Source organism: Haliaeetus leucocephalus, unplaced genomic scaffold, assembly GCF_000737465.1.
Source record: "Haliaeetus leucocephalus isolate CR32 unplaced genomic scaffold, Haliaeetus_leucocephalus-4.0 Scaffold173, whole genome shotgun sequence".
In the NCBI taxonomy this organism is placed as follows: domain Eukaryota; kingdom Metazoa; phylum Chordata; class Aves; order Accipitriformes; family Accipitridae; genus Haliaeetus; species Haliaeetus leucocephalus.
This window is the reverse complement of record NW_010972609.1, coordinates 10,694,223-10,717,962: the sequence shown is the minus strand read 5'-3', so window position 1 is coordinate 10,717,962 and position 23,740 is coordinate 10,694,223. Positions and strand designations below refer to the sequence as shown.

General features: G+C 40.1%; 3 protein-coding genes across 8 annotated transcripts in view; all 3 read right to left on the bottom strand.

The window, feature by feature from the left end:
- Positions 1–9,728, bottom strand: part of LOC104829515 (chromosome unknown open reading frame, human C11orf16) — a 15,841-nt gene extending 6,113 nt beyond the window's left edge. Inside the window, exons 1-6 of one of the 2 annotated variants that reach the window (XM_010563804.1) lie at positions 9,641–9,728; positions 6,079–6,283; positions 5,087–5,246; positions 3,669–3,897; positions 1,635–2,300; positions 991–1,178 (exon numbers count right to left, since the gene is read on the bottom strand). In XM_010563804.1, the coding sequence (XP_010562106.1) occupies positions 991–1,178; positions 1,635–2,300; positions 3,669–3,897; positions 5,087–5,246; positions 6,079–6,245 (1,410 nt within the window). In that variant the 5' untranslated portion in view covers positions 6,246–6,283; positions 9,641–9,728. Of the gene's footprint in view, positions 1–990; positions 1,179–1,634; positions 2,301–3,668; positions 3,898–5,086; positions 5,247–6,078; positions 6,287–9,640 lie in introns of both variants that reach the window. The other variant, XM_010563805.1, reaches the window with a different exon arrangement.
- Positions 9,057–14,925, bottom strand: ASCL3 (achaete-scute family bHLH transcription factor 3). 5 transcript variants are annotated; one of them, XM_010563808.1, is made up of 3 exons: positions 14,856–14,925; positions 11,845–13,342; positions 9,057–9,913 (listed from the first exon to the last, which is right to left on the bottom strand). In XM_010563808.1, exon 3 carries the CDS (start codon positions 9,906–9,908, stop codon positions 9,354–9,356), a length of 555 nt encoding a protein of 184 aa, XP_010562110.1. In that variant the 5' UTR covers positions 9,909–9,913; positions 11,845–13,342; positions 14,856–14,925; the 3' UTR covers positions 9,057–9,353. The 5 variants fall into 5 exon arrangements, with proteins under 5 accessions (XP_010562110.1, XP_010562112.1, XP_010562111.1 ...); XM_010563810.1 differs by having other exon boundaries at positions 11,845–11,919; positions 14,856–14,915; XM_010563809.1 differs by having other exon boundaries at positions 11,845–12,052; positions 14,856–14,911.
- On the bottom strand, positions 14,032–23,740 carry TMEM9B (TMEM9 domain family, member B). Its single transcript, XM_010563923.1, has 4 exons — positions 23,631–23,740; positions 20,170–20,278; positions 19,055–19,189; positions 14,032–15,195 (listed from the first exon to the last, which is right to left on the bottom strand). The coding sequence occupies exons 1-4, from the start codon at positions 23,738–23,740 to the stop codon at positions 15,040–15,042; spliced, it is 510 nt and encodes a 169-aa protein (XP_010562225.1). The 3' UTR covers positions 14,032–15,039.

The window sequence follows — 23,740 nt, the reverse complement described above, 5'->3', positions numbered from 1 at the left end:
TGACCTGGGGGTCTGCAGGGTTCTCTTACATGTTCTCACTGCTCTCTCTGACTGCAGTTTTTTCCCCCCTTTCTTAAATCTGTTCTCCCAGAGGCACTACCACCGTCGCTGATGGGCTCGGCCTTGGCCAGCAGCAGGTCCATCTTGGAGCTGACTGGCATTGCCTTTGTCAGACACAGGGGAAGCTTCTAGCAGCTTCTCACAGAAGCCATGCCTGTAGTCCCCCCACTACCAAAACCTTGCCACGCAAACCCAATACACTGTGCTTGCTTTTTTTGGCATTCATGTTTGGATTTTTTTTTCCCCCCAAGTTTTTCTAAAGCAGGAGGAGACCATGGCCAACAGAAATCAGGCCTAAAAATCAGGGTGTCGTCTTTGTTCCTAGCTGTGACACAGTTTGCTTACTCTGTATCCCCTAGCTTAAGGGTAGGGATCTGCTGTTTAAACTGCTTGCTTCTTGTGAGGGAGTAAAAGAAGATACTCGGTAAAGACTGTTTACTAAAAAATCTGCTTGTATCTTTCAGAGATAGAGATTATGACTATCAGAGTTTGACTGGCAGAGCCCAGCACCTTTCCAAATTGAATCTTTTCTCGTGTTTTATTGCTGCTGACAGTCACATCTGTCCACTTCCAGGGCCACTCATGTAGGCCCCTACCTCCACAGGACTTCATTGGATTGATGTCAATGGGCATTTGGCAAGTTTCTGAATTGAAATCTGCATTACTGAATGCTCACACAGTTACCGGCATAATCTTTTCCACTTTACCAAGTAGCTTCAGCCCTTCCTTAGGATTTTGGGATTTTTGTTTTGTTTGAATTAGTGGAGAAGTTTCCTGCCTATCACGAAACTGGTAGATGGCCTTAGCAAGCACTTAAGTTAGAAACAATGTATTTTTCTAGCCAACTTCCAGACCATTAACAAGAATATTTCTTCCATTCAAACAAACCCCATGCTTACATAAATACAGTATTAATACAGATTACCTTACCCCAAATGGCAGCTTGAAATATTGGTCTCTTAAGATTTCTTTCATTGTGAGTTGCCCTCTGGGAGACTGCTCGATGGTTTCAAACATTGCACTCCGATGAGTTGGGGCAACATGGGACATGTTCCCAACGGAGATGGCTTTGGATTCCATCTTGTCCTTTGTACATGTGCTGCTGTGACTGCCAAGTCCTGGGAAGAAGTAAAATTGTATCTAAGAGTGAAACCAGAACTGAAATGGAAAAACACTCATTTCAGAAGAGAGGAAAATGCACTTTAAGCCTGAAAGGAATTCTTTCAGGTTATTCTGCATGGACTAGCTACGAAGATTAATGAAGATGCTAGCATCATAAAAAGAGCAGGAAAATGATGGGGAACAATCTCAGAGAGGGATATCTACGTTTCCAAATGAAATTCCTTGTTCTGGTAGTTTTGCATTGGATGGAGCTGCCAAAAGAAGAGCTAGCTTGAAAGATGAAGCAGCAGAAATGTTGGGGAGGGGGAAGTATTGTATCAGAGACTGATATGCAAATTTATAGTATTTCTATCAACAAACTACAGGAGAGGTGACTGCCCAGATGAAGGGGGGCCCAGAACATATTTTTTTCCCTCTGGCTGCTGCTTCTCTTTGAGGGTGTTAAAAGGTACCTGAATTACTGGGATGAGACTTGTGGTGGCTTCTTTTCCAGTATTTCCACTCGGGTCTTGCAGAATCCTTTAGCCTGGGCTTCTGAAGACAGCCGGAGTCTGTGTTAACAGCACCGTCCACCACAGTACTCTCAGTGGGGAACGCCTCCAGGTCCCACTCTGCATCAGAACAGGGGGAAGACACTGCCACAGCTGCTGCTGCTGCTTCTTGTTTGGGGCCTTTCAGTTCTAGAAGGCATGGAAAGGGCTCGCTGCTGGACTCTGCCTTTTCAGTTTCATTCTGAAAGACCAGAGACCTGGATGGAAGAGGCCACCAGCCATCAACATGGGGATGGCAGCAGCAGATGCACCTTACATATGCTGAAGAACAGCATATACCATCACAGTGATAGTGGAAATGTGGCCAGGAGGGTGAGCAGAGCAAGCAGTGCTTGGCAAGGCTACATACAGCACAAACAGGAACCAGGGCTGTTTTGGGACTGCAGGAAAAAATACAAGAGTTAGCGTCCAGACTTTGTTTGGGCTTCACCCTGCTGGTGAAGGGCATGTGGATCATCTCTACAATCCTCTCCCACAGGCTAGGAGGGATCCACAGAGCCACACCTCGCGGGAGTTTCACTTTCTTGTCATTCCAGAAATGGACCATAATTTCTTCATCTTCTGAGGCTGTTGAGAGAAAAGGTAAGGAGCCATAAGCAGCTGGCCTGGGCAGTGCACATAAACAGATCACACTTTGCAGCTTTATGCACTTTCTACTCCTGTCAAGCGGTAGGATCAACAATCACCCCTCTCCTTAACACCTCACCTTCATGTCATGGAGGGTGGAGTGGGCAGCTAGGGCACCATGAGTGTGACAACAGGCCTGGAAGCATCTTTCCTCCCAATTTGTCATCAGACGAACAAGAAAATGTTGACTGAGTAACTTTTGTTGTTACTGCCAAAGTTAGCAGTAATGGTCTCAGAACAGTATTTTGATAAGTCAGTGGAGCTTGACTGTCAGACATGGGAAAAATGAATGAGCTGTTGAAATCTCCTATGTTTGGGTGATAAAATCACCCCCAGATGTACCATTCAGTACAAATGTGAGCATTCAAGCACAGATGGGTGCTTCCTGAGAGCTGCCTCACTTGTATCCTTCATGAAAAGGCCACCGTCTTTCACGTGGCAGACACAGCCTTGTCCGAGCAGACAGGAAATAGCATAGCCACAGACGCTGAACATGACATTTTTATGGGTCACAACTTCCTTCGGGTCAGACTGGTGAGGTTACACGCAGATATCCATCAGTGTCCTGGTTTCGGCTGGGATAAAGTTAATTTTCTTTCTAGTAGCTGGTATAATGTTATGGTTTGGGTTCAGTATGAGAAAAATGTTGGTAACACACTGATGTTTTCAGTTGTTGCTAAGTAGCATTTAGACTAAGTCAAGGAATTTTCAGCTTCTCATGCCCAGCCAGCGAGAAGGCTGGAGGGGCACAAGAAGCTGGGAGGGGACACAGTCAGGACAGCTGACCCAAACTGGCCAAAGGGATATTCCATACCATGTGACGTCATGCCCAGTATATAAACTGGGGGGAGTTGCCCTGGGGGGTGCAGATCGCTGCTCGGGAACTAACTGGGCATCGGTCAGCATGTGGTAAGCAACTGCATTGTGCATCACTTGTTTTGTATATTGCAATTCTTTTATTATTATTGTCATCTTATTATTGTTATCATTATTATTTTCTTCCTTTCTGTTCTATTAAACCATTCTTATCTCAACCCACAAGTTTTACTTTTTTCCCAATTCTCTCCCCCATCCCACTGGGAGGGGGGGAGCGAGCGAGCAAGCGGCTGTGTGGTGCGTAGCTGCTGGCTGGGGTTAAACCACGACAATCAGCAAGTCCCATCAGCTCCTGCAAGCTTTAAGCAATGCTAAACTATAGTCTGTGCACTGGTGTTTCTCTGGCAGTAGCACCGCAACAAGCGTTTATCCTGATAGTCTCATTCATGTTCCAGAGCAAGGCGAGGAAGAAGGCAGCAGCATCTTTCTTACCTCTTAAGGGGTCTCTCATCTCAATGCCCGTGAGGACAGTTCCTGGTCCATATCTAGCCATATCTGGCTCCCAGGGTGCCAGCACTTTGTCTCCAGGGAGTAAGGAGTGCTTCATTCTGTTCACGTATTCCAGGATGTCATCCTTTGCTGTTCTTTGCACACACACTGGATGCCTTCCATGTGACATATGTGGTTTGGCAAACTCTACCAGGAACGTGCCTCTTTCACTCTGTTACCAGGAACAAAATAATAGTTCCTCTGAAAAGCAGTCCATAATGTGTCAGGTCATATAACCTTCACCAGGAGGCCATTCTGTGGCTATGTGGCTAGGTCAAAACTCCACGCAAGCCTGAAAGGTAACTAAATAGTGTGCGGTGTCAGTCTGGCATTGAGACAGCCAGCAAAACCTCCGTGAGGCTCACCAGAAAGCAGTCTGAGTGAACCATATGTACAGATTCACTGCTGCTAGGACCTGTATTTTCTTCCCCAAGAGAAAAAGCTATAGATAGACTGCAACTGGATTTCACAAACCATGCCATGTGCACCAGATAACAAGGGACACTGAAGCCATTCAGACCTGTTCTTCAGTCATGCCCAAGTCCTTCCTCATTACATACCACACTAACACTGCTTCTTGGGGGGGTTGTTAGGAATTTTTGTTTTCTTTTAAATCAAGGCCTGTCAAGAGGCTTTTCATCAACAACGAAATAAGGTACTTCCCTGTTCTTGAGAAAGAATAGGCTCTTTTTTCTGCTAAGTTTGAAGTGCTAACAAACTAATGAATTAAAGCTTTCACTAACATTTCTGAAAAGACACCGAGCCACTGGTCTGTAGCTGACTCAAGCTGGAAGTGTGTACATAAAACACTAATGCTTTTCCTGTGCTATTGATGGTTATGTGTCTACACACAACAGTAGCCGGTACACTGCTCACAGCAGCACTCACGCTGCCTGAGCCTGGCTCAACGCCCAGCGCCAGCAGAAGCAGAGGGCCTGCTGTTGCAAGGTGCACAACACCACTGCTGGAACTGGGAGTTTGGGGGGCACCCATCTTCTGCACAAGATGAGGATCCCCGAAGCACATCTGCTCACTCCTAGAAATGGACTCAGTAAAGGAGGCTGAGCAGAGCAAGGATCTGATCATTATTAGTTTATTGGTGCCTGAGGCTGTGCTGCATGCAAGAGGCTCACCCAGTATATCAGGCAGCAGGAGGTGAGGACAGCCTGGAATCAGGCACGTCAGGAGCTTTATGAATCGACATAACCACGAGCATCAGCTGTCCTGGTGATCTCTAATTCATGCACCAGCTGAATCAAAACTGCTACACTAAACTCAGATGGTGCATGAGGACTGCTGGTGGACTGGACACCCATCCTATTACCCATATCCATGACTACCACACAGCAACTGTCACTCACCTTTATCTCCTCTTTTACTGTACCACGGTAATAAAATCCATCTGTTTCCCCTCTCACCAGCACAGGGACATTGCTGTCTAAGCTCACTGATCTCCCCAATGTGCTCAGCTTCTTCCATGCTGGGCCAGGGGAGGGGAGGCAGTAGCTAATCCATTGGCACCTTGAAAAAAAAGAAAATGGGTCAGCACTGGGAGAAACAGCTTCTGTAGGTCATGGGGAAAAAAAAAATCCTGTAAGGTTTAAGAACTGGATCACTCCACCTCATTTTGTAGCACTCCCACAGGCCAAAGCATGTGGGAAGAAACAGAAAACTTGCCTGTGCAGGGACAATTCCTTGCTCTTGGGGAAAAAAAAAAACCACAAACAAAAACAAAAACAAAAAATCAGTGCCTGGTTTTACCCAGATTTCTTGGTTTGGGGTTTAGAGGAAGTAAGGCAGGAGTACACTGGAATCCTGGGCCAGCACTAGCCACACTAGCCCCTTTGGTGTTTACATGGCAAGCCACCACAACCTTCAGATCAGGAGAACAAATCCACCTCCAGCACAGAGCACAGCGCAAGTGCACTCAAGGGCGCTGTAGCTGACGGTTTACACTGGGGCATTCAGGGAAAAGAAAAGTAGAAAAGTAAACAACAAAGCTGCTGGTTGATGACAGGTTCAAGTTCAAAACAGGAAAAATAATGCCCTGTCATAAAGCATTAGAAACATTTCATAGAAGATGGCTGCTAACGCAAGATGCTTTTATTTATCCAAATAATATTAGAGGAATGTTTCTTTGATAGGAGGTTTACTCAGGCTTTGCTTTTCATAATCTCCAAGGTAGCAAATCACTTTAGTTAATACAATCTAAAAAACTGCCAGTGCAGGGGAGAAGAAAGCTCAAATGATGTTCAAGCTGCTAATTTATTAATCTGACACACCAGCCTGTTTTATCCTATTAGGTATCATGAAAAAGAACAAATCACAGACTCAAACAAGAACTTGATTTTACCTCTGGGGGGTGAGGGGCTCAGTGATGTGGGTGGGATGCACTACAAAAGAGCTCCTGCAGCAGGGGTTGACAGTAGGTACGACACTGCAGCACGAGTACTTGTCCAGAGCTGGCATCGCACTGCAATACCTGTGACCCGTAGGCAGGAACCCTCCCGAACAAGCCATTCTTGCAAAAGGAGCTAACTGCGGGACTCAGTCATGATCTGCTGGTAGAAAAGAGACAATGTACTGGTATTTTCCAACACAAGCAACTGCTGTCCATTGTACATCAAGAACTCAGTAGCTTTTATTAGTTGTTTGTTTTTATTTAAAAAGAATAAACTCAAAATATCCAGACTGGCATTTGGTCAGATGAACCCACATCACTGACTTCTGTGATCTTCAGTCACCCAAATCCCAACCTGGTAGAGGGACAGAAACACCCAAGGAAACTAGAAATGCTGTGAAAATCCCCAGGAAAGCAATAGCTTTCATCTCCCTCCAACCTTTGTTTCCCTCTGTAACATCCAGCCCCCTTTTCTTATACCTACACTCTCTTTTAAATCTTTCTTGTGCACAGTCCCAGCCAAACCGTCTCTATTCTACAAGCTGAGACAGAAACTACAGCTGAAGTTGACAAGCTCAGTAAACGTGTAAGTTTTTGAACATGATGTTAGATTACAGTTGCCTGTTACTTGTTTTATTTATAGTGATGTATTAAGACATATTTTTATCTTTCAGCTGTCCTGTCATGTTTTATAACAGCAGGATTATGGCTTGCCATGAGAAGGAATGAAATGCTCAGATTTGACAAGTGATAACTATTCAGAGGCTGTCACAGTAAGATTGATGATGTGATGCTATCTCTGGTAGTCTGACAAGATGCAGTAGACAAGCTTCCATGCCCCCTTTTTTTAAAATATTGGTTAGAAGCGTTTAGCATGCTTGGGGTAAATTTGCATGGAAATTCAACAACATATAAATTTTCAGTGCCTAATTTACTTTACAAAATACAGTTTAAGCACTCGTATTATGTTTAAAATGTTATTTTGTCTCTTATCTGAGAGGTACGATCTGGGAGTACTTTTTATGAGACTCCCAGACATACATAATTTCAGAAAACTAGCACACCAAACCCAGCAAGAAGAGTGGATTAACTGCTGCAAAATGCATCTTTAAGTCAGCAAATCAACACAATATATTCACTTGTTTCACAACTACATAAACTCCCCTATTATAAACCAAACCAAGATGGAATCAGTAGTACTTTGCAAAGAAATGCATCAATTCTACATTAAAGCACATTTTAATCCCATTCAGTGCTGTTACTGCTGAGAGCCAGGTCCCCTATTTTGGTATAAAATGCGGCACTGACAAAGGCAATTGCGCAACACTCAGATTTTTTTTTTTTTCTGAATAACTCCCAAGTACTTTGACACAGCAGTGTTTCAAACTTACCAGCTATTGATAACACTACCTCTGGTCGATTTGGATTTAGTCCCAATGCAGAAATCTTGCCCTTTTGGCTGTTTGACACGGGAAGCCATTTGCTGCCAGTGTTTCCTAGTTGCTACGGAGGTTGCCACAGTTGTTACTACCAGGATAGGACATCCTGACCTTACCAGTTAAAAACCAGTGGAATGTGACTAGAGAGGAGCATTTGTCTGCCACGCATCCACTCAATTTTTAACTCCCCATTGATCTAGATATTGCACTGAAAGACTGCAGGGGCAAAGAAGGAATTATAAGAGGGCACAGTGTCCTCTAGGCTTTCTGCCTACTATTGCAGGACACGAAATAGCATCACACAAAGCTACAGTTCAGATTTAGAAAAAAAAAAGCCCACCACCACAGGGTGTGACACATAGATCAGTCTGAAATGTGGACAGAAATGTTGAAGCCGAGACAAACTGAGATCGAATCACTTTACAAACTTTCCCTTTTCACAGTAAAAGAGAAAAATAATGAATTGTATCCTCTTCTTGCAAAGTGCATATCAAAAACATGCCAGAATACAATGCAGAAATCTGCCTGGTAATCTCTGCTGTGATTCCTAATCTTCATTTTCTCCTTAACAAATGTTAACTCTCTTTTTTTTTTTTTTTTTTTTTTTTGGGGGGGGGGGGGCAGGAATAATACTTAACTGCATTTTGTAGGCATTTTTCAATTCACTGCTACCAAAACAAGGTAACAGAGGGGATGATTGCAAGTAGGGACAAGGATACAGCACTTCAGAAGTCTGTAACCATTTTCTGTCCGTTCTGCTGCACCCAGACTACCACTCTCATGCTGTCAGCAGAACTGTTGTTTCATATCAAAAATACAATTCCCTTGCATACAGCAAATGTCAAGAACACTCTGCCAGTTATGAGCTAAGCTCTCTTCAGCACCTTCACATAAATTTATTCTATACCACTTCGTTAAAACCATCAACAGTACAGAGGAACAGACTGGGAGGTCAGGGAAGACAACACCACACCTCAACCATTATCAGTGAAAGTCCTGAAAAATATCTGTCACAGGATTTCTTTTTTTTTCCCCCCAAGGCTATGAACTTGCCAACTCTCTTTATACTGTGTGTTGTGTGAGCAGTCCTAGTAATTTTTAAGGGCATCAACAGCTGAAGATGAATCCAATTTTCAACAGAAATTAGGCTAAGTCAACAGTTTTTAAAGGGATTAAAATATTCACTAATCAGAAAAGGATGGAACAGCACTTGCAAGACATATGCTTTTCCTATGTTCAGTAACCGTGCTTCAGAGAGCCACTACCCTCCTCTTTTTATTTTCCCCCTTTTAAACCAAGTTATCCTTTCTGTTGGCATCTAACAACATTCCTGGGAAACTTTTAAAAGGCCTTTTAAGAGAAACACTGTCAATTAGACCAAAAAACTTTTAAGAAAGTGCATGTGAGAGTAAACCAGTAACATTACAGAAAATGAGAGGAATCTCAGTCCCATCAGTGGAAAGAATTTATTTTAAAGCATGCAGGTTGTGATGATACATACAACTACTTTACACGTATAGGTATTACATTTTTTGTTTGGTGACAATTTTAGAAATGTTTTCTGATTTCCATGAATTAACTAAAGCCACTCAGATGATATTTCCCCAGTTGCTTTTTTCATATCTAAGTGTAGTTACTATCTGCAAAATTAGAATTCTTTTCTGTGGGCTGATAGCCTCACGTGCTATGATCTGCTCCTAAGGAACCTGCCAGGAACATGCACATCATTAATAATATAGTGGCTACTAGGTTCCCAGACGGGATACCTTTTGCTTGGTTTGAAACAGTTTAGATCGTCTTCAAAAACTGGTTTTGTTTGTTAATTGCTTTAGGTGTTTGGCCTAGCTCCATGACATTTTTTTCTGCCACCACAGAATCATTGTACAGAACAGACTGTAGGTAGCTAATGTATTTTATTGCAGCACGGAGTGTCTCTACTTTGCTGAGGCGTTTTTCCAAGTATTCCTTAGGTAGGTGATGCCTCAGTTTAGCATAGCCTTCATTGACACATTTAACCCTCTGTCTTTCCCTCTCATTCCTCTTTCTGATGAAAGCTGGTCCATAGGAGTACTCACTTCTGCAGTAATTGGAATGGGGCATTTGGTAGGGAAACGTGCAGGGCTCATTGTAGAAGTTCTCTGCAATGAGATGCTCAGACATGAAAGGAAGGGATGACAAATCTTCAGAGCAAGTGACCTGGTTTGGTGTTTCTGGGTACACATGAAACATGACCACTGGGTCAGCACAGAAAGGCTTAGCCAGCTGTATGCGCTGAGTCTCAGTACAGATGGATAACTTGTCCATGAGGTTACAGTAGCTTTTGCCATCCATCAGGTTCTGCATTTAACCTGGAAACGCATAATTACATAACAGTTTAAACAACTTGTACTGAACAGTAGAAAAAAAAACCTCACCTGGACTTATCAACGCTTGGCACTACTAGCATTTTCCAGAAGAGATATTTAATGCATTTGTGACATTTCAGAATGGTGTTGAAAGATCACTGCATAGAGCAGACAATGTCCCATTTGAAAATACAAGAAAGTGCAAGTCAGCAACACTGATTAAAATAATTCACAACAGACTTTAAGAAAATAAAGCCACTAAAGCTTCCTAAAGGAAACAGCAGTTTCCTTTCACCTCAGCTTTAGAAATGAAGATAATCTACCTTTATGTACTCCACATAGGTCTAGCTTGCTCCAAATCCACCAAAACTTACATCTCTAGAGAGAATAAACAAAGCAGGCCAACATCTGCGGCATTCTCTCCACCCCTTTCCCCTCCCTGGGGAAAAAAAAAAAAATATCTACAATTCCTGTAGCATACTCCCTATCCATACCAAAAAGCCTTCCAAGATGAATTATTTTTTCTCTATTCATTTGATGTCTCATCTGCTATAGTATCTTAATTAGATGGAAAACCTGTGCAGGGAATGGATCTCAGTCTTAATTTTATATGTCAGGTATTACATCCATTCTACATAAAAAGGTTTACAAGAAATTTAAAGGATGAATTTCTGCTAAACCTAACATCTCCTTGGGTCCTCATGCTCCTTCTGCACTCACCTGCAGATTAAACACAGGTATGAAATACTAAATACAGTCCTACTGATCGAGGATTATGAAATAATCGATTTAGTAAAGAAAAAATGCATGTCCTAATAATATTGTTCCAATTTTAAAGTATTTTACTAAGAAGGGACTGCACACAGCCTTTGGGGCACTGCTAGAAACCTGTAACTCAGACTGGCCTACTAAAACCACATACCCTCTCTTCAGGGCAGCATTACAGCAGGTGTAACTACTCAAATCACCCCTATATATTTACTAGAAAGATAATCTTGCAGTGTTTTATAGAAAGCCACATTATAGCGCCTTCCCAATATCATTATTCAAAGAGCTAAATATCAGCATAACTGTAATGATTGTTACCTAATAGCTACTCAAAAATAAATTTTAAATAACTAGTTAATTTCTAAAGAACTACTGTGATCCACCCTCACAGATTGCAAGCTATACTTGCCTACACAGAATCTATCAAAAAACATTCTTACTCACCATCCACTTCCACATCTATATATTGCTGTCTAAAACACTTAGGTTATTGCACCCTCTAAAAAGGAAAACACACCTGAACATTAAACTAGGTTACTATAAACATCTAGATTCCATACTTGCAAAAACCTCACAAAGCTTCCAATGTTCTGACCACGGTTCCATAACATAAAGGGGATCCCCTTAATCCTTCACAAGGATATGGGGATATTTCGATGTTTTCTAATGAATTCATACCTGCCACGTTTAATACAGAAAGAATTTTTACTCAGTATGGACCTATCCTCACAACACATTCTATCAAAATGCCTCTGTATTCAGCATTGTCCCTTTTTCTAATGCACATAGATCTCACAACAGAAATCCTACGAGTTAGGAATTCTTTTAGAGCACACTGTTAGACAACAGAGAAAGTCACATGCATCTTGAACAGGTACTTCTGTAGGTAGGCTGAAAGCATGAACGCACATCCATTTTACATTAATATACACGCAGAAAAATCAGAGGTGAATATATACACTCATAAAATTAAACTAGTAGACAGTCATCTTTCCCTTTTCTACTTAAACAGGTTAGGTTATTGTCTAAAAACTTTCTACTACTAACAACTTTAAAACATTGTCTGAGGAACAAAGTCTGTTATATAGCAAAAAAACTTTATAGCAAAACATCACTATAGAGCAAGAAACCAAAACCAACACAGCCCCTCAAGAAAAGATACTTGCCATATTTGTTGCTTAGTACTGACACTTCTGCTGCATAACAGCAGTACATAAAACAGTTATCTGCTGTGTTACTACCTGCACAAAGTTCAAAATGGAAGTGTTAGGATAGTTTTCCTTTTAGACTAGACTCACCAATCTTCAGATGAAAGTAAAATCCAAGGAAACAAGACGTGCTATTTTAAGACTGATGAATAATACCTGAAAATATCTGAATGATATTAAAAAAAGAAGTTAATGTTCCATTTTTCTTAAACCTTATTTAAGAAGAGATCATATTAAATACAATTCGATAAAAAGCTACAGAGGCATTGTTAATGAATAGCTGGTAGAAGTGATTTACAAAACCAGTAATATTCAGTGAAGATCTGTTGCTAGATACAGCAATAGGCAAGTCTCTTACCTGAATTATGTAGCTTGTTCCGCTGAGTCAATGACTGCTGCAATTTATAGTTAACTGACAACATGCAAAGTAGCTTACAGTTAGATCTGCTCATTTCTGGTTTGGCTTTTCCACCCACACCACAACTATGATGGCAACAAAACTTGGCATAAAGGGCTAGAAATTTTAAAACTGTATTGAACACAACCAGATTGCCTGAAAAAGTAATCAGGAATGTACTTGGTTTACTTCCTGTATGTATTCTGCTACAGTTTACTAAAGCAGTATTTTCATTTATTGGCATTTCATACTTTAATGTCTAAATATAACAATTAGCTAGAATTTAGTTAAATATTTACCATCAAGGCAGAAGCAAACTAATTTTCATAGCTTCATTTTAAACACAGAAATTCAGCATTTATTTAGAAGAAACTTGTGATGAATTTGTCTCCAGATTACAGGCGAGGACACACATTAGTTAGCTTAATACCCTCAAATATAATCTTCATTATACTTGCAATTTTGGGAAATTCCCTTAGTGTTAAGTAGTATAACACCATATAAAAGGTTTCTAATAAAGCATTTATGGAGGTAGAAAAGATTTCAAAACAGTGAGCAATCAGTAGCAAGACAAATGTTTTGCAGTTTTGCTTAAACTTAGAAACAACAGTATGGAGCAATCAGTCTGTATAATCAAATATATATAGGTATATAGATGCTACATATATCAATATATAGCTGTCCAATTGTACAGGTGCAAGGGAATACGACACCTAACTTCAAAACTCCCACATTCTTCCATTACCTTGACACTTTAGATTATCTCACTATTTGGCCTTCCTATTGATCAAAGTAAAACCACACAAAAAAATCCAAAACCAAACCAGTTTAGCTTAAAACTTTTAGAAGATACTGTAAGATTAGAAACACTTAAGCTACTACCAAGAGAGCTACATACACCCGGTCCTGTCTTCCTGGGACTGTCAGCCTTCAAAGAAAGCATTCTGCTTCTGCTGCCCTTGCGTGGGGCCACAACGATGCCGTTTTCTGCATCCTCCTTCCCATGCAAGCTTCAGGCCTCATCAGAAAGGTAGTCAAGAGGTAGAAGATCTACTAGAGCTGGTAGACAAGCATGCATTCAACAAAAAAGTTACAGTATTTTTCTTTAGGGGACCCTAGGTACATCACTGTCATAACCAGTTATTGACTCATCAGGGTGGGATGTTGAACACCATAACTGAACCCAAGTCTGAATTTTTTTTTTTTTTTTTTTTTTTTTTAAAGAAAGAATCCTGTGCCTCCACCAATTAGCCACCCATTATAATTCCCTCCAGATTAACTCAGTTTTTGGAAGGCTACAGGACTGACTGCTCCGTATCTGCAGAAGAGCTGCAGTCAGTGCAAATGTTGTTATGGGGCAACTATGTTTACACTCCTGATGTGGCAGAGCTATGCATCCAGGTACAGTTCATTTCCCACACTACTCTGTCCCCCAGGCTGTGGACTAAGCAAGCCAAAACTGCACCCAGCAACATATAGCACTGTTCCACGTACCATTTCCTTCCGCGTTGGAAATGAAAACTGTGTAAGACAATAATGTAACTACATATGCATAGCTAAATTTGAGTCAGGGATTAAAAACTTTTTTCAATTAGCAATTTGGTTAGCCTTTCTTTCCTTTCCCTAAGCACTAACAAGTGCATATTTCTACTCTGAAGCATTTTCAGAGAAGTGCTTTTATAGATGGATTTCACAATGCAGGGTAATGAGGGAGAAAAATGATGATATACAGATAATGCAAATCCATGTTTCAAAAATCAGTTTTATCTTTAATTTTTACATTCCAAAGGCAATATACGAAAGTTAGTCATCTAGCAACCGTATACCTCTTAAGAGAGATGAGTACAGAATCACAGATAAAAAAATACACCTAACTCCCAAGATGACAGGTGCTAGAGAAAGTATGTGCCTTACACCATCAATCCAGACAAATGCAGAAAGATTTTTATAATAAATATTTCATCATATACTAACTCCTGAGACTTTACCCATGAAGAGAAAGGGAAAAAGATTTTTTTTTAAAGAGATATCATACACATACAATATATTAAGCTATTAAAGCAAAATAGAACAAAATGCCAACACCATCTTGATATGCACTGCATTTGAGTTATCTACATCACAGTACTTTAAGTATGCAGCTGAAAGAGTCAGTGTCCATTTAAGCTTTGCCTTAAATCTGCAAAGATCACTTGACATACAAGCATCTTGGAAGTACGAGTGCAAGAAACCAAATGATGAATACAGTCAACCAGGATTTCATTCCCCGACGTGAAACTACACTGCATGATTTACATTTCCAGTACCTAGCATTAGTCAGCAGAAAATCCAAGTATATTTACAAAAGGTCTTTACATAAAGTGATTAGTGAGTTGTAATTACTGTGTTCCCAGGTACTTTTTAACCACATAAATAGTAGAGAGAAATATATAGTTAAAAACCACCATAAAGTCACAACTGTAAATAAGGTACCACAGTGGCAACCCAAGATATCTTAGAGTTTGTTTTCTTTTCAGTTTTGTTAGTAAAAGCCATTTGAAAATGTAAAGATTTTAGCTTTTGGTTAACTAACCTTTTTAAGTTGCTTCCACTCCAGTACATTCCTTCAAAGTTCAAATAATTTTTTCTTTATTTTTTTTAAATCAATAACAAACCATTCAAGAAAACCCTTCTGAATTGGCAGGATCAGGAAGACGCAAGTCAGCTCTTTCAATTAGTCCACTTTACTTCCCTGGAGTTGTTTTACTGAGACACAATTAACTCAGCACAACATGACGGTCAAAGACAGATTTGCGTTGCTCTTGGACCTGTAACTTCCAACGCTGCTGCGCATACTCCACTTTGTTCAATACATTGGCGCGGCTCCGAGAACGAGCCAGCACATCATGTGCATTTGCAAAAGGCTGGTGATCCTGGAACGCCAAAAATCATTAGTTAGATCTCAACTCCACCAAGCAATTACAGTAGCCTTTTTTGTTGTTACATTCCAAAGGATGCGGGGGTTTTGGGGGGGTTGGGGGGATGGTTGGTTTTTAAGGTAAACAAGCTGTTTCAATGAGCTGGTCAGAATTATGACCAAGTAAGTTTTTGAATAGTTAGAACTGTACTTCAGTTTCTCATTCAAAGTAACTTCCACAGGTTTCCCAAATAGACCAAACTTCATTGTACTGTCAAACAATTATCTGCTGCCCAGACATCATGGTGAGCTGTAAGATCAGAACCACAGTCTTGCATCCATTAGCAGCTGATGGGACAGAAGCCTAGAACAGAACCAGGCACTGGGAGCCTCCTGTTATTGTCATGAATGCACTTCACTTTAAAACTGAATTAAAGAGCCAGTTCTCTGCCAGCTCATAGCCATTTACCATCAGGCAGTTCAGGATGTTCACACCCAGCTTCTATATAAAACCAACATACTCTGATGTTTACCAAACTAAACCTATTGTACTGAGCTGTCTAAAAGCAAAGTGTCAATACAGCTGTCTAAGTGACAGAGCTCAACAATAACTGAGTGCTTGTTTAATATTTACTCTGTTTTCTAATAGTACCTGCAAAGCTTTATTTTTGTCTAGTAAATATAACCAAATTATAAACAGTAGGAGTTGGAACTGAACTTTCTATTTGGCTATCAAACTGTTTTGGACAAAGTCATGTTGCTAGAGCTATGGCAGAAAGCATCATATATACAATGCATAATGAAAAAAAACATAATTATGTCCTGTATTAAATAACCATATTTTTGCATGTCTACACTTCATGTTCCCTTTCTGTTGCCCCCAGAACACTTTTGAAGACATTTATATTAATGGATACCTTATTTGTGACATGACTGTGTAGAGTAGCTCAACAATAATTCTTAGTAGTACAGAGATTATCATTAATGATACCCAGTGTAGGGATGCCTACAAGTCCCAAAGCCACACGTGAGCCTCATTGGGCTAAGAAATATGCTAATAGCGAACAAGAGACAATGTCCGACCCAAATAGCTATAATCTCACTATAAAGAATTATGCAGTTGGATATACCTAGAATGGAAAGTTAACAGGTGACAAATCACTTAATTCAGAAGGAAACAAAATCACACCAGCAACACATTTCTACCATAAAATATATGCTGGAAGGGACAGCACAGGACAAGCTAGATGGTACTGGCTTTCCTGATAAACAACAATCTCAGCTCAAAGGTCAGCTACTGCCAATTTCTATGCAGACAACATGGGGAAAAAAGAATTTAAGAGGAAAGAGGTCTACAGAAGCAGCTTACGTTCATGACTTGTCACTGCCATCAATGGGCAACGAGAAAGAACAAACTTACTGGCTTGAAATTCAGCAACAAAATCAATGCATATGGTATTTCCAAACTGCGACAAGGATCAATACCTCAAGAACTTGCAAGAGGGAAGGCAAGGATGGAGATAAGCCATGAGAGACCTTAAATAATTTCATGTTCACTGTCACAGAAGGAACATAAATGGGAAAGGAGCAACATGAACTAAGCAATGACCTAAAATGCATTTTGTTCCAAGCAGTACTGCAGCTATAAGCACTAGTGACTCCACCAGCACAAGTAAGGGTCACAGTAACAGTTACAGCAAAACATGAAATTGGTTAAGATGGATCCAGAATTTAAGGTAAATTCATTCCGCAGTTAACTTGAGCTCTGCCATGGGACTTATTTCACTTCTTCCACCTACAATCAGAAGATTCTAACCCAGATTTGAGTTTATATAATTTATATAAGGTATAAAATAAATATCATTTGTCTGAGGTATAGCATACAGCACAAGTTCATTTAATTCAAGTAGGAAACTGCCCCATTTGCTATAAGAATGTAGCCAGAACAAGGGTCATTCAAATCCCTCCTTTCAAAAACAAGACAAAACAACCACTCACCAATAGCCTCCTGGAACTGTCTGGCAAAGTCTTAAGATGTCAATACAAAGACATTTGGAATATGACTTAGTGTAATACACAAGGAAGTGCAGAAACAGCGGGACACAATAGCAATAGTATACCTCTGTCTGAAGAGCCTTCATTCCAGACAATGTTAACTCAAACTTGGGTAACGATCAAATATTTTTGTTGTGAAGTCAAGGTAAATAAAGAATGCACAACTCATAAAAAGTATTATCTAAGAAAATGCTTGATTTTGAAAACTTAATATACCCCCCTGCAGAACAGAAACACCTTTTTAAGTCAAGGTGGCTGATGTGGTCACTATTGACGAAAAAAACAGTAGAACTAAAGAATATGCTTTTCCTCAGTTTACTAGCAATGACAGTTGTCACACCAAAAAAACCCTGGAGAAACTGAGTGCAAGTCACATTAAAATCTGCAGATACAGAGCATAACAGAGCATAGCATTTACCCCTTCTGATACCTTCAGATCTATGAAGCCACTGAAGCAACAGGTAGTCAGAACTACAGGGCTTCTAAACAGATTTTAAAAGTGTTGCCATCATAATTTTGTTTCACCAAGAACAAACTTCTTTATTTCTTCCTGTTAACCTCCTATTTATTTGAAGGAATGGTGAATATATTCTTAATGATTCTATTGTAAGACATTCATGTTGTAAATCTTTTTGACTAGCTCTCATTTACTTCAACAGTAATAAAGTGCTCATGTCTGCTGAAATGCTTAGGTTAAGCAGATGGCAATCCTCCTGTTTCATACTCTGGGTTTGGCTTCAGAAATTCTTTCTAAGGTTATGCCACACCTGAAGCATACTTTATCGGTAAAAGCAACACTGCTTGAGGGCTCAATATAGAAAGCACATTGATGCTGAGATTTCAGAATTGTTTTATCAGTTTGTGTGGTTCAACACTGACACTTTACCACCAATCCAGCTGCTACTTCAGCAAACTTTCCTCACATTACTTTATAGCGATACTTCTCCGAGGCATGCAGATTCATCAGTTCAGATGCACACAGATTCATCAGATGCAGAGCCATAGTCCGTATTTTTATACTATTCTAAGTCCTCCTTCAATAAACAGATTACTTACTCCCACCAACCAGTACTCCTTATCCACGCTCATCAGGTACTAAAGTGTCTCACTCTTTCCAATACAAGGTTCTGTAAGGTCTTACATTCCCTTCCTGTAATGGTACTGAAGACACTTTTTATTAGAAGTCAAAAACACTGTTGGAGATTGGGAAGGCCAGTAATGACAGGAAACCAAGTCACTAACGGACTACTCCCCTTTTCCTCCCAGAAAAGGCTGTTCTGATCCGTTGGAATATACTATCACATTCTGGTTTCTAGCTGTAATACTCAGAAATTATTTCAGCATCAATCACTATTTTACTTAATTATAATAATTTCTTCTTGAACTTTTAGCATCAACAAATTCAAATTGGAGCAATAGAAGATGCAACCCCTCTACTTCCTTTTTGCAGACAGAAATCTAAGCAGTAAACAATCTGCATAAATGTAGTCACTAGTAAGACTGTATGGACCATTAACACTTAAGAAGCTGTACCTCCTATATATGTGTACCTCCATTCCTACTTTGTTTCTTCTCTGAGAAAATAAACTATGTCTAGAGCCGGAATAACTGAAGCAGTCCTCATCCTACTACTTTGTAGCCCAGCAAAAAATGAAAGAGTGGCTTCGCAGAAGTCATTCACAGCTTTACTTTCCTCCCCCTTCAAGAAAAGCATTCACACTCCCTGGCAAAAAAAGCTGCTCATCCCAAATAGTTATTGAACAACCAACCATCCCAATCCTTAGGTTAACTGAAGTACACAAGCACTCTGGTGAACTCACCCCAATGTCTTCATCACTTTGTATGAGCTGTGAATGTCCAAAGAGACGCCTCTTCAGTATAGGTTCCACCAGTGTAAGGTACACCATGTACAGAAGAAGTAGGCCCAAAATAGACAGGTATATGATGATTGTAACCTACACAATGCAAGCACAGTTTATGCCAGAATTGTGACATTACTACCCACATCTCTTGGCAGGCAGCAAGGACCAGAAGAAGAGTACATGCAAAGCTTGTGATGAGCCTGTCAATCTTTGCTAGTGTCACCAGATGACTTAAAACCCACGAACAGAGAAAAAACACCAAACCACAACCTGGTATTAAAAGGGTTTGGGCCAGATAGATGTTAGCTTGAAACAGTTTCTCTTAGTGAGGCTTTGCTAAAAGTCTTATGCTATCCCTCTTAAAACAACTTGGTGTTACAAATCTCACTCAACCAAGACAACTGTTCAGTTTGGCCATTAAAGTGGAATGACAAAATTTGGGGGTTCCTGCATGGTCTCCATTCTCTAGCATAGATTTGTATTCAAACAGACATTAAGAAAAATGGGACAGCAAAAAGAAATACCAAATTTCTAGAAGACCAAAAAAAGGAGTCTGTGTTATAAAAGAAGAAAAGATGCATTGCACAATCTATTCATCCCAGCCTAGGGCTCAATGGCTCCAATAGGATAAGAATGTGAAGAATACAGAAATCATCTTTTAGAGCAAACATGGACAATTTTGCTCTTTTTAGCTTGCCAACATACAAAGAAAATTTTTAGTAAGCAAGTAAGACAGCTGAATAATGAGAGGCCCTCTAAAATAATAACAAAAATGTAAAGTCCAAAGCTTGACAAAATGCCCTAGAACGCTCACAATTTCAACAAGGTGTACAGCTTAATGTCAGAAGTGGAGATCTTCAATAAAGGATCTCAAGCCCTCTTCTTCAGCTATTGTTTGATCTTATTGTTACTACTCAAGATAAACTGTGAACACCTATCATGAAAAAAAGTTAAATCTTAGGCTGCTTTAGAAAAATTTTCCCTTTAAAAAGAGTATTGCCCTAAAAGAAAACAGACATACTTACTAACCAGTTGAAGTATTTAATATATGCCAACAGAATTACATTGTATACCTTAATTGTGACAGAGCTTCTCTCTTCATATTTGCATTCACAACGTAAACAGTATGCTTCTACATCAGGTCCAGGGACAGGCATAGGCTCAACCACATGAAGACAATCGCTGAAGAAAAACAGAAACTACTCAGTCAGTTCTGAGCTGGTTTTAGCTTACATGTTCCACTATGCATGCAGACCCCAGCTGCATGAGCTGAGAAGACACCTTTGCTTAAGTTCAGCTGTTCTAAATTATTGGTATCCAAGATTTTTAAAAAAATAAATAATAACAACATAAATCAATACTCCACAATTATTTTACTTAAACAAGAAATTCAGCTATTTACAAGCTGCTAAACAAGTTTTAAGACCTTTCTAACTCAATAGAAAGTTTTCATTTTTCAGTGGAAGTATTAAAGCTGTTAGCATAACAAGTCCAAGGACTTGAATCCCAACACAAATGCATCATCTGACACTGACATTGTGGATGAAAGTAAATTCTAGCTATACACTTCTTTTTTCGTCGTACTCAAAAGAGCCTTTTTCTATCCTTCCACTATCTGACGGGAGATCAACCTCTCTTCGGTGTTCATGAACAGAAGTTCTTTTTTCTTGCCATCACAAGTTACAGGCATTAAAGAAAAAAAAGAAGTCAGATGGGTTGTTTCTCTAGGCAACAAGATAGTGAACAAATAGCATTCAGTTTGCAGCACTGGACTCAGATGCAAAAACATAATTTGACTTAAAAGGATTACAAAAATGTAAGTCGGTCCCATGCCAAAAAGCGTGGCTGACAATCTTAGAGGCACTCTATACCACAGCATTAAAATCCAGCTACCATGAGACAACTGCTTCCACCAATAACTTACGTAATTTTGGTCTTTTTGCTGACTCAGGTAGGATGTTCAGAATTCATACCCCAGGGTCCCTACAGAGCACTGACACAACAAAAATCATGTTTCACCTTTATCCAGGTTAACTCAATGTTAGCACAGTCAGAAGCAGGTAATGGAACAAAATGCCTGAAGTGACAGCAGCAGCCTAGGATTCAACACTCTACTGGGCTAGACTACAACACTGCAAACACATGGCCAGACACCAACTCATCTCTTCTGTTTTCTTTGTATTTCGTCTTTGTAACTAAAACTATTGAGTGTCAAGTCACATCCTCTGGAGGGGAGTGGAAGGCTTATTTGTTTCATTTATTTGAAAGTAGAATTACATTCTCCTCTGTAGAGGAGTGCAGCATTCAAGCTATAAAATAAAAAATACATGCAAGTTATAATCTACACAATTTCTGTTCATATGATTGAAAGCTTGCATCAATATGCTGGACAAGTATAGTAGAAAGCTTGTATGTAGCTTAAGTACAGTAGTAAGTCTGTTACTATGAATATATCAAATATTAACATCAGCACTCTCTTTTTCTCTCCAGTTCAGTGTTTCAAGTTGCTAAGAAGTGTAAAATGTATCAGAACCTTAGAATTCTGATGATGTGTTTCCTTGGACTGCAATTCCATGGGAACTTTAGAGAAAAATGTAGAAAAGGCTGATCCTTTTCTAAACAATTTTCCCACTCAACTGCCTCTACATTACCACCTTCTCCCTTGCGCCCACAGCAACAGGACCAAGGAAGCAGTTCTTCCAAAGCAAGCTAGGCTAGTCAGAAGGGCAGCTTCTGCACAGATTTCCAGTTCATTCAGCTTGTAGACAGGGTGTCCTCCCTCCCTCCTTCCACATCCATGACTACCACTGCCGTCAGCCTCTGTACACCAATACTTTCAAAGTACAAAATACCAACGCTTTCCAAGTGGGTTATTTAACCCTGTAGGTGCTTTGGCTCAGGCATCACTATGCTTGCCTAGTGCATTGTCCATCAGGATGGGACTGCCTGCAATAGTTCCTGACCTCAGTCCAGAAGGGTGAATGCTTTAATTGGTGTCAAAGCACCCCAGCCCATATTGACGTTAGCATAGCACACTGTTTGCCAGTCTGAAGCCAGAGAACAGACCACTACAAGTGAAAGAAGCCACGGTTTAAGCCCAGCTGGCAACTAAGCACCACAAAGCCACTTGCTCACTCCTCCCCCGCAGGTGGGATGGCAAGGAGAATCGGAAGAAAAAGGTGAAACCTCGTGGGCTGAGATAAGGACAGTTTAACAGGACAACACAAGGAGAGAAGTCAAAATAACAATAGTACTAATAAAAGAATGTATAAAGCGAGTGATGCACAACGTAATTGCTCACCATCTGGAACTCAATGCTCAGCCCATTCCCAAGCTGTGATCCCTCCTCCCCCCTGGCCAACTCCCCCAGTTATATACTGAGCATGAGGTCATATGGTATCGATTATCTCCTTGGCTAGTTCAGGTCAACTGTCCTGGCTGTGCACCCTCCCAGCTTCTTGTGAAAATTAACTCTATCCCAGCCAAACCCAGGACAAAGAACTGAAACATCTAAATAAGAGTATCATGACACACCGTACAGGTTCAACATTAAAAAATAAATTTTCATTTTATGTCTGGACAAGCCTGCAGTAAGTGGTCATTATACTGTACATAATTCATAAAGACACTAAAAATTGATCTGGCTCTTGTCGCATGAGTAACTGATCTAAATACCTAAAGGATGGTGTACATCACTCAGTTCTATTCAATAACAAGCCACTTGCACTGATGCAGAAGCCAAAGTATGGCACTAAACTTGTCTATTTTATTGTACATAAACCAGCAATCAAGTCTTTTAGAAGTTGCAAGAAGACATCTCAAACAGAAGATAAGAGTCATAAAATGTTCCCAGATGGTCACTTAAGAAACGTTCTCAACAAAATGAGATTTAAGATAGGAAAATAGATTTTTGAAATTCTGTATGCATCAGTATCTGTCACCATAAAATTAGTCAAGCTTTTAAAGATAATTTTTCCTTCAATCAGTACCAATATTGATTTAAAGGGAAACAGGGTCTTGTCTGCTAGTAAGGCACAGGGTAAGCAGTACCCACTGAAAAAAAAATAAAAATCCATTTTTTCTCCCTCTCTGGCTGCAGTTCTGAGGAACAGATATCTGCAGAAACAATAGTCTCTAAATGATATTACAGGTTTCAAGAGTAGAGAAAGAGGAGACAATAGTCCCGAGTCCTAGTTCCATGGCTGTGCTCCCTTGCCTTTACGTCATTTCAAATCACTGAATTCAAATTACAACACCCTCTTCCCTTCTACTACTTCTAAGTCTAAATAAATAAATAAATAAACATGCAAGCAAGCAAACCAAAACAGAAGACAGAGCAAAAACTATGAATTTCAAGCCTTGTCCCTTGCTAGAGCTGACTTCTGGAGCACTTTTAAAAGAAAAGTTCCAGTAAGTTATGCAAGAGATGTAATTTCTCCTGGCATCACCACAGGAGACTCACATATAATCACTGTTGAATGAGTCTTTAACTAGTAAGACTCATTATAATTTTTTACACCACACACACACTCACCAGTCTTTCTGTGAAACATTTTTGTTGTAAATATGGCCCGAATGGTCTTTGTAAGGAGGGCAGATGCATTTACATCGGACATCCTCAGAATTCTGTAAAGTAAAAAACAT